The sequence below is a fragment of the Orycteropus afer genome, unplaced genomic scaffold, assembly GCF_000298275.1.
Source record: "Orycteropus afer afer isolate SDZICR_OR568_19922 unplaced genomic scaffold, OryAfe1.0 scaffold00127, whole genome shotgun sequence".
NCBI lineage: Eukaryota > Metazoa > Chordata > Mammalia > Tubulidentata > Orycteropodidae > Orycteropus > Orycteropus afer.
Genome location: NW_006921714.1, coordinates 21,185 through 32,142, shown reverse-complemented (window position 1 = coordinate 32,142; position 10,958 = coordinate 21,185). Strand labels below are relative to the sequence as shown.

Sequence of the window (10,958 nt, the reverse complement as noted above, 5' to 3'; positions counted from 1 at the left end):
AATATAGTATTAGGAAATAAGAAAGTATATTTTCTCAAGAGCTAAGCAAGCACTAACATATCCCAGAGAACCAGGCAAGGTTTGAGGCTCAATTGGAGGCCCAAGATTCTGGGCTCTAGTCGTGACTGCACCAAACAGCTGTGTGACTCCGGGCACCCTTTCTTCATGTGTGCCTCGACGAGACGCACCTGCACGTTCACTGAATTACTGCCAGGCTGCTGTCCTTGGTGTGTGCCACCAATTTCCAACTCACAGTGACCCTGTATCACAGCAGAACTGCCCCACAGGGTTTCCCAGGCTGCAATCTTTATGGAAGTAGATCACCAGATTTTGTCTCTACAAAGACATTGATGGGTTCTACCTGCCTGCCTTTCGGTTATGCTTAACCATTGCATCACCAGTACTCTTTCACCTCCAGCCTCTAACAAACTGGAATTCTTTTTTTTTTAATTCTCCTAGAACATAATGGAATCTGAACAAAATATAAATATCAAATAGTTTTCATGATGTTACCAAAATGAAAAGTTACATGGACAGATCCTAAAGTCCAGAGTAGGAGACTAAATGACTCTATGCCTTTAACATATTTCCTGTGTGAACTCTTTAATGACAGTTCCCTAAGCAAGGCAGGATGAAGCCTGAGAGCTCTCCCAGACGTACAGCACCAAGGAGTCAGGACAAAGCCCAGCGTCCTGGGCAGGCCACAGGCAGGGTTCTGCTGATGACTCATGTCTGATCCCGATTTTCCTCTATCAGCAAGGTGACATCCCACAAATACCCTCCAGGAAAACTGGCACCACACCATTTCAAATACAATTAAAATAATGACTTGATTTTTAAGATAACTGGATTTCTGAAAAACTTGTATGATCTGAGATGGGTGAAATGAAAACTCACATAAAATACAGAATGATGGTGCACACACAGATTTGTTTTAAAGCGCAATATACAAGAGCACATAAAATGTCTCACAAAGTATTTAATAAAAAAAAAATTGTTTTAAATACAATTTTAGGCTCTAAATAAAGTCTCTACATGGAATAAACACACACTTTTAGCCATAAAAGTGCAGGCTTAAAGGCAGATTTCAGACTCCTTAATCTACATGATGGCTAATGGCCAGCTTAAGAACATTAAAAACGAGCATTTATAAAACTGAGGAAATTCACTAACATGTTTTTTAAACATTATAAACAAACAGCTACCACACAGGATGGGGAAATGGTTTCATGATCTAATTACAAATGCTTTGGTTCCATATTTTATAATATTGGTATCTTATGAAGTTACTGTTACTATAGAACATTTATTGTACATTCTGATTTAAACTCTTTTATGTGCCACCTTCATGCACATCAAGCAGCTATTTATATTTCAGTCACACAAACACACACGCACACACACCCCTTTTTCTCTTGCAGAGTCCCCTTCCTAAGACGACACTGGTCTGCAGAACAATCAGAGCACCGCAAAGTGCTGCTGTAACTGTTTAATCAAATGCTGAGTGTCCACATGATCTGGAAACGCTGCTTTCGACTTCTGAGCAGCAACATAGCTTCTCTGGAGATCTCCAATCTGTACGGATCACCAGGATGAGGCCAGGGAAGATGAGGAAAGGAGGGAGAGAAGACATGTTATCTGCATACCGTAAAAGCACAGTGTTCTTAAAAGTCAAAGTGCTGGATTATGCTACTCTCACTTTAAAATTCTCTCACGTGAATTACCATTCAATCGCAAAAAATATCTGAGAAGAATAAAATAACCAATTATATAAATAATTTATGTTCCACCAAAGCTGTCTAGTTACGAATTCATAAACCTGGGTTTTCTTTTTCTATCACTGGTAGTGTAAGAAACATAAAACAACATTTGCATGCTGAAACAGCTTGGCAAAGCTATTTGTAATGTACCAAAAAGACATTTATTTTGATGGGGTTATTATCTTTTAGACATATATTTCAATCAAAAACTATTTTATTTATGTTACAGTTAAATGATCTGGGAGGTTTTAAATGATATAAGCCCAATAATGTTGGAAAGATAACTGTTCAAAAAAAATTTATAAAGGGTGACTCTGATTTTCAATGAACTTTGTGTTAGAGGCTGGTCCCAAAGGAAAACACAGAGATGATCTGAATTGACCTGAAAGTATCGTGATTCAATTGAAGGAAGGTTGGGCAATCCTACTTCCGTAGTGATACTGCCTCGGAAACCCAAGGAGGGGTCGCTATGAGTCAGGGCTGACTCGATGGCAAACAACAACAACAACAACAAAGTATAGAGAGGTTTCTAGTGCCTTCCACAGACCCTTCATTTCTGATAATCTTTTGGGAACAAATACATGGATTAAAAGCACAAATTAAGTTACCTTTTTAAAATCACAGCATTTCTTCTTAACATACCATTTTCTCTTATGGAAATGTAAAAGAAACATCTCCTTTGAGGGCTGTGTTATTAAAATGTAATAATACTACTGAAAGGAAGGAAATTTTTCTGGTTTAACACCAAATGGCAACGTGCTGCAGCGGAAAAACGTGAGCTCTAATGTCACAGTGTTGGGTTTGGGCTGGGTGCAGTTCTAATCCTGCCACTGCCACAAGGCTGGAGGAAGTTTTTAACCTCTAAAAGCCTCAGGTTCCACTGAATGCAAGCTGCATGAGGGTAGAGGGTATAACCTTGGCGATGAGCCCACGGGGCACTGTGGTTCAAGTATTGGGCTGTTAACTGAAGCAGTGGCCATTAGAACCCACTAGCCACTCCGTGGGTGAAAGATGAGGCAGTCTGCTTCCATAAAGATTTACAGCCTTGGAAACCCTATGGGAGGCTAATGACCCTACTCTGTCCTATAGGGTCGCTATGAGTCAGGATTGACTTGATGGCAGTGGGTTTGTTTTGGTTTATATCCCAGGAGAGTCCTGGCACATAGGAGAAGCTCAATAAGGAAAACATCAGTTGTGTGAAAACATGAGTAAGGAAGGTCAGGGATATACCTAGCAGAGTTGCTTTGAGAGTCTGAAAAGGTAGATACAGCACCTAGCACTTACCAAGTGCTCAAAAGTGACAACTTATTAATGGCAGCTCACTTTATTTTCAAACTAGAAATGGGAGTGAGGATAGCTGCATATTCACATTATGAAAAATAACATTTTTATAATGTCTTTCAGACTATAAAGACTCTTGGTTATACCAGTGAACGTTTTCAACAAACACCAAAACCACTGCCATTGAGTCAATTTTAACTCATAATGACCCTAGGCCAGAGTAGAACTGCCCCATAGGATTTCCAAGGCTGTCAATCTTTACAGAAGTCAGCTGCCTCATCTTTCTCCCATGGAGCAGCCAGTGGGTTTGAACCGCCAACCTTCTGGTTAGCAGCCAAATGCTTTAACCACTGTACCACCAGAGCTCCTGCAAACATTTTTTTTTTTTTTTAATTTATTGTGATTTGGGTGAAAGTTTAAAAAGCAAATTCATTTTCCATACAGCAGTTCATATACATTTTGTCTTGTGACATTGACTGCCATTTCCCACAATGTAACAGCTCTCCTCCCACTTCCTCCCTGCAGTTACCTCTTCCCTGTGTCCTTCCCTCCCACGCACTCTCACTACCCCCCTCAGCTATCTCTCTGTGCAAACACTGCCCTTCTGTTCTCCCATGATTGATCGCTCCAAGGAATATATCTACCTGATGCAAATGTTCACCCCATATGCCTGTCTATTGTTTGGCTGGAAGCCATAGAAGTGGGTTCAGTTCTAGACCCGAAGGATGAATAGAGGCCATAGTCTCAAGGGTCTCACCAGGATCTATCAGACCAGAAAACCTGGTCCTTTTTTTTGATTCTGAGTTTTTTTCCACGTTGTTCTCCTACTCTATCCAGGCTCTCCTATACTGTGCAAACATTTTTTAGCTATCTCCTTTTCCTCAAAACAGACTCAGCTTCAATGTTAAAGGAATGCTTTCAGGTAAGTTTCATGACTGACTGTTAATAAATGACTTTATCTTGATATTTTCACAGACTACCTTCAGATTGACAGGAGAAAATAAAAAGCAAAACAAAGCACATCCAGACAGAGGGCCTACGAAGCTGGAAAGTCCTGGATGTGAAAAATGGCCGCAATTCACCACCAAACAGTCTCATAAATTACTACAAAATGGTGAAGAGAAAAAGAGGCTCAAGTTATTGGACGCTTTTGTTTGTTTTCTTTTTATTGTTCAAAATGACATGATTCCTTTAGCCTTTGGATATTAATTCACTTGCAATACAATATGAATAGCTGCATCTCCCCCATACTGTTGGTAGCTAAAGCAGCTCTCACTAACAAGCCTAATTTTAAACAACTGTGTTAGAGACTTTGTAGTAATATGATCTACAGAAACATTACAGGATTTCCTTGCTGTCAAAGCTAATTACTAAAGCCTTCCCAAACCAGGAGTTACTTACTGAGTACTTCTTTAGTAACTAAGTGGCATATTTTAAAACAGAGAAAACAATTCAATCTACTATGGTATTAAGTTAGTCAATATTCAATAGTTCAGTTTCTTTAAAGTTTATTAAACTGTTTAAGTGAACAAATGCACTTTTAAAAAAATTTTTAAAAATCATTAATTTCATGATGTTAGCATTAAGAGTTTTCTTATCTCTCTGGACTTTTTCTTTAAATCAAGAAAAAGAAGTGGATCAGAGGATAAGTTAATAAAGCATGAGAATACCTTATCAGAGACTGTTGCAAAATTAAAATGCGGCTCATACATATGGGGTGCTAACGATGACGCAGTTTGTAACAGTGCCCTTGCCTGTTAAAAAAAAAAAAAAGAAAAGAAAAGTCAAAGACGTACGAGCATTTGTTATCATTACATTTGTGGGGTTTTTTTTGGCAAAAGAATCGTTTCCTAGGATGTTAGGATTATATTGTGATAAATAGAGGTAACATTCCTCATGAATACAGTGATTTACTGACACACAATCAACTCTTTCCCAAATCATGAATTATCAAATGCTTCAAGAGACAGAGAAAACAAAACCGGAGAGCTGAACACTTAGAGTATAGTTAGTTATTTGAGAGCCACTGCTCTTGTCAATCTGGATGTCAATATCACAATCGACTCAAAATACAATCCTCTCAGTGTTTCAAAGGCCTTGTAACTCTGGTTTTTGTTGCTGATGATTGATTCAGTCTGCTCTTAATTAATTACTTGCCTTCTAATGTAACAAAAACTCTAGTAATTTTCAAAACTCTGAATTCTGCGCTGAATGAGCAAACAAACATTTGTTATTACACTGTTGAGCGGTTTTCTGAAATTAGACGCTTTCTATTCCTTAAGGCACTCAAAAAGCACAAGCCATGGTATTCTTTGTCCTGAATAGGCTCAAAGGAGACCGGTGACAGACGAGATGCCCCTGAGTGCACTGCTGAGACCACAACACAGCGCTCCCGGTCGCTGGTGACCCTCCATTTTATAGCTAAACCTAAAGCCTCCATCGAAGACAAATTTGTATACCTTTTTTTGTTTTTGATGGAAGACAAAATGATAACAGTACATGTGGGAAGGCAGATATTAATTTGTAATACAAAAGCGAAGTTAGTACGATGAAGCATTTTACCAAAACATTTCCAATCAATTGTATACTAGGTAATCTACAGTAAGCAGAAGGTACAGAAAATTACCAATAAGGGAACAGAGAAAGTTGCAAGAACCACTTGCTTCATAGGGACACAGGCACAAGTTTCATGAGAGAGAAGGTACCATTTTAGAATGGTTCGTTTTTGTGTATAAAATACAAATGCACCTTACTGACTTTTGGGACATCTATGACATAAAGGCAACATCCAGCGACTTCTTCTTTGTTATCTGACGTTTATGCTGGGTTTAGGACACAGACTGGAGGTTAAAGGCCTAGCTTACTGTTCACTATGTCTGTGACCACATCTCAGTTTCATCTCTAAAATGAGGAATGTAATAACATCTACCTTTGATTACCATCAATATTGTATAAATGCATTTAGCATTGAAAATTTTTTGTTATGCATAATAATACTACAATTTCTTAGGCACCTCCCATGTGCTTAAAAAGCACTGCTTTTATTGTGCCAGCAGTCCTGATAAAAACACCTTCACGCTGGAACTGTTATCACTCTATTTTACACACTGCCCTTTCATTCCACAAATATTTACTGAGTACCATCCATGTACTGGGCACTGTTTTTGGTGCTGAGAACATAGCAACTATAACATACATGATGTTCCTGCTTTCGTGCAGTTGACATTCAAAATTATACAAATGAAAATAAAAAGATCTGATAAAATGACAAGAACTTGGAAGACAAAAACCTTGGAGATATAATAGTGTCTGTGGGCTCCTTTAGACTGACATCAGAGGTGGCACATAAACTGAAGGAGGTGGCGCGTAACTGAAACCTGAGTGACGAAAAGAAACTCTCACAAGATCCGACGGAGGAACACTCCAAAGGCCCTAAAGGAAGGATGAGGCGTATTTGTGCAACAGCAAGGCAGTGTCTGGAAGTGGGTGGGAAAGTCTGAGTGGGAGCCAGAGGCCAGAGGATGGGGACCTTGCGTGCTGTCTGAAGTCCAGATTGTATTCCAAGTGTAAAAGACTTTAAGCTAAGTAGTAATAAGAAAATCTCTCTCAGAATAATCCCTCTGGCTGCTCTGTGGAGGATGCACTAGAGGGGACCGAAGTGGAAACAAGGACTAGACCGGAGGCTCCTGCAGTAGCAGTCCAGGCAAGAGATGATGGGCGTCCAGAGAAGGGTGGTGGGGAGAGATTAAAGTGGCCAGGGTCAGGGCATGACTGACAGGCCTAGTGGATGATGGAAGGAGCCTGGTGCCACAGTGGTCAAAGAGCTCAGCCACTCATGGAAAGGTCACCAATTCAAACCCATCAGCCGCTCCACAGGAGTAAAATGCCACGGTCTGCTCCTGAGGAGATTACAGCCTTGGCAACCCTATGGAGCAGTTCTACTCTGTCCTGTAGGGTCGCTATGAGTTGGGGTCAACTTGACAGCAAGGAGTTTAATGGGTAAAGGATGACGGGGGAGCAGGCAGGAGGGAAAAGGCAGTAGCAAAAGAGAAGCTTTGTAGGGTTTTGCTTGAGCAACTAGATGGTGGACGGGAGACAGTGAATGGCGGGACAGTTTATTAAAATAGAGAAAACTGGGGAAGGGCAGATTTGTCGTAACAAAGTGTTCTTTCTTGGACTTGGAAAAGTTAACTTGTCCAAGGTCACAGAGCAGGAAGTGAGAGGGCTGAGATTCAAATGCAGGCCTGTCAAGCTCTGGAGCTCATTTTCAAATTACAGCACGTAATGATAGTCACAAATGACAGCTTTTCTTCGAAGAAAGCAGAGGCCCTGTCCTCCAGCAGCTCACCAACCTGCTCCACGTGGCCCTTGCGCATCTCCAGCACAGCCAGGTTGTTATAGGCCTCGGCGTGACTATTGTTGTTGACCAGAGCCAGCCTGAAGCACTGATGTGCCAGATTCACATCTCCTACTCCCTGCAACAGAAAAGCACGTGTTCACACACGTGGGTCATGCTCTCCCTCCTCCTGGCTACCCCCTCCCTTCTCTCCTCATGAATACCTTCTCCCCTACCAAAGAAACCTCTAAATTGCTACATACGACTATAACCAAAGAGCTCTGGTGGTGCAATAGTTAAAGCATTTGGCTGCTAACCTAAAGGTCAGTGGTTCAAACCCACCAGCTGCTTCATGGCAGAAAGATGAGGCAGTTTCTTCCATAAAGATTTACAGCCTTGGAAACCCTATGGGGGCAGTTCTACTCTGTCCTTTAGAGTCGTTATGAGTCAGAATCAACTAGATGACAGTGGGTTTGGGATTGGGACTAAAACCAAATCTGAATTTACAACACTTGAAAATTTTTCTAAACTAACTTAAGGCTTCTTTTTCTATAAAAGAAATTACATTAGAGAAACAACATACCACAGCTATGTGTCCCAAGTTGTACCAGACATCAGCGGTCTCTTCTTCGTTTTCGGCCAGAGAAAGGGCACGTTCAAATGAGGTCAGAGTCATATCATACTGCTGGGCATAGAAGCAGCAGAGCCCCAGGTTGTTAAAAAGCTGGCAGTTATAAACACCCATCTGCAGGAGGCGCCTTTGTGAGAGAGCACACACAAATGGTGTCGTCAGACCAACTTAAAATTTTAAGACACACACACACAGACACATATTTTTTTTTTACAAAGTTAGAAATGAATTCATTTTATAATTTTTAACATTTCTAAAAAACACAAATAGAAAGTGTTACAGTAAATAATAAAACATTTTAAAAGAAATAATGGCACTAGTTATGGGAAATGTGTCCAAAGGCAAGGTCAGAAACAAAAGCTTTGTGAGAGAACCAAAGTAAGAAACAGTCCCACAAAGTCAAACCCACATTTTAGCTTTATAAAGCTTTGGTGCACACAGGAAAATTCCTAACACCTTCTATTCTAATTTTAGGACTGTGTTTTGCCTTTACCTCTAAGTTTTCATCTGAATTGGATCATGTTTTTGTTTGCCTGTATGTCTGTATGTTGTAGTTTAACTGCGGTTCAAACCCACCAGCCACTCCTCGGAAGGAAGGTTGGGCAATCCTACTTCCGTAGTGATACTGCCTCGGAAACCCAAGGAGGGGTCGCTATGAGTCGGAGCCGACTCAATGGCAAACAACAACAACAACAACATACTGATTTAAAACGAGCGTCCCTCAAGGAAGATGAAACCATCCCTCGGATCCTTCCATTATCCATTTAGCTTCCACACTGTAGCTCAACACCCCATTCTGCATCTGCACCATTAATCCCAAAGGACAAAGCACACGGAGTTCACATAAGCAAATGAAAACGCACGCCAGCTGCCCTGAGGAAACAATGACCCACTGTGGGGGTGGAGGGGTCGAGTCAGCTACATGTACATGTACAAATTCAAATTACTGTATGTTTCCAACACGTATTTGAGAAAAACTCATCAGCTTCCAGTTCTCTTTGTATATACTACCCAAGGGCTAGAGACAAAATCTTAATTTAAAAATTAATTTAGAAGCCAAATGCAGGATAAAAAAAAAATGTATGTGCTCAAGGAGGAACCAGTGAACATAATTTACCTAGATTCTGAAAAGAATATCTAGACAAGAGTTGACAGTGCTTCCTAAAACAGGTAATCCTGTTTTAAGGCTAAGAACACAGGCCAACTGTTTTTTGCCAATCTCTTCACTGTTCAAGTTCTGTATCCTTATATTATGCTTAATGGTTTTCATGGAGTCAGTAACGATGAGAAGTTTGTCAAGTAATGATTAAGCTGTTACTGGCTGATGAACAATGGCTAATTCATACACTATGTGGTTAAAAAGTCAGTGGATTAAAAAGGCAGTGTGTTTCCACAGGATGCCAAACACCTGTGTGTTTCCAAATGTCACTTTAATTCTCACAGAACATCTCAGAGAACTTCTAGTTTCATAGAGATATGGCCTATACATTATTCATTGCATCTTATTATTGTTACACCAATATTACACAGAAAAGTAGTTCTACAAATTCAAGTGAAAGCACACCTGTAAAACCGCAAAGCTATTTCTGGTTGATCAGAATAGAAGTGGTTGCTTCCAATACATGCAATGGCTTCCACGTGAGTATTGTCTTGTTTCAAAACTTCTTTGTAGTATTCAGCTGCTGATGAAATATTGTTCATTTCCTGTTCACCAACAAGACAGAAGAGCAACACTTTACTACATAGATTGGCCAAGCAATCACTGTTTTCTGATAGAAGTTCACTCAATTCAACACATGTTTGTTAAGAGCCTGCCATGGTCAGACTCTGTTGTAGGCCCTGGGGACACAATATGAACAGTAAGATAAAAGTCACTGTCCTCATGAGGTGCCATCTGATAAGGGAGACAAGTAAATGAATGAATACGTAATATTAGCAAGGCTATGTGCTATGAAGGAAAAGGAGACAGAAGATGACAGAGGTGCTGCTTGCATGGGGTCTCTGAAGGAATCACTTTGGAGGAGGTGCCATTTAAACCTGAAGGAAAGAAGGGATCAAGACCTGAGGCTATCTGGGGGAAGAACATTCATTTATTACATGTATGGTGATAGGCAAAGGGAAAAGCAAAGGTACAGCCCTGAGATGGAAACACACTTGACATGTGTCAAGAACCACAAAGGTGAGTGCGACTGGGAAGAGGGAGAGTTGTACAAAGAGAGAGCTGAGAGGCAGCCAGGTTTTGTGAGCCGTGGTAAGGAATTCAGATATCTTTTCTGCACTGAAGTAAAGTCATCATAGGGTTAAGAGCAAAGCATTAACACACTCATATTTACATATTTGAAGTGCTATACGCAGAATTTTCCAAAGTGGAGAGAAATGATAGCAGAGAGACTAGGAGTCCAGGAAAGAGATGCCAGCAACCCAGACTAGGGTCAGAAACACATTTAAAATTAAAAACTAAAGAACTCTCTACAGTTATTAAATACTCTTTCCAAAATAATAAACATCATATAAATAAATGTTTACACTATTAATGAATGCTGAGTCTCTGGAACCCACCTTCCAGGCAGGGTTCAAAGTCCACATCCTTCATGAAGACCCCTCAGCACCCTCACTGTCTCTCAACATACATGATATGCATTGTGTGAGGACTCACTTGTTTTCATCATGAGGATCTTTTTTTTTAAGTTTTAATCATAAAGTATTTTGTCATACCCAAGAGAGTCCATCACTTGCAAGAAGTGCCAAGTAATGCTTTCTTATCATGTATAATTTTTGTTTTATACTTATCGACAGACTAATTTACTTAGACTTACTCTGATCTAGATTTTTATCACAGATCACCCTTTTGTATACTTTTAAAGTAAAATATAAGCAAGATAAATTGCAGATGCTGTTGTTATGTGCCGTCGAGTCGGACCCGACTCATAGTGACCCCTCCTTGGGTTTC

The 10,958-nt window shown here is 40.2% G+C and overlaps 1 protein-coding gene across 1 annotated transcript in view; it reads right to left on the bottom strand.

The window, feature by feature from the left end:
* Nucleotides 1-1,458: 1,458 nt before the first annotated feature.
* TTC8 (tetratricopeptide repeat domain 8) overlaps nucleotides 1,459-10,958 on the bottom strand; it is a 22,855-nt gene continuing 13,355 nt past the window's right edge. The window contains exons 3-7 of the mRNA XM_007944484.1: nucleotides 9,573-9,712; nucleotides 7,961-8,135; nucleotides 7,394-7,516; nucleotides 4,712-4,795; nucleotides 1,459-1,575 (exon numbers count right to left, since the gene is read on the bottom strand). Coding sequence (XP_007942675.1) covers nucleotides 1,459-1,575; nucleotides 4,712-4,795; nucleotides 7,394-7,516; nucleotides 7,961-8,135; nucleotides 9,573-9,712 — 639 coding nt within the window. The remainder of the gene's footprint in view (nucleotides 1,576-4,711; nucleotides 4,796-7,393; nucleotides 7,517-7,960; nucleotides 8,136-9,572; nucleotides 9,713-10,958) is intronic.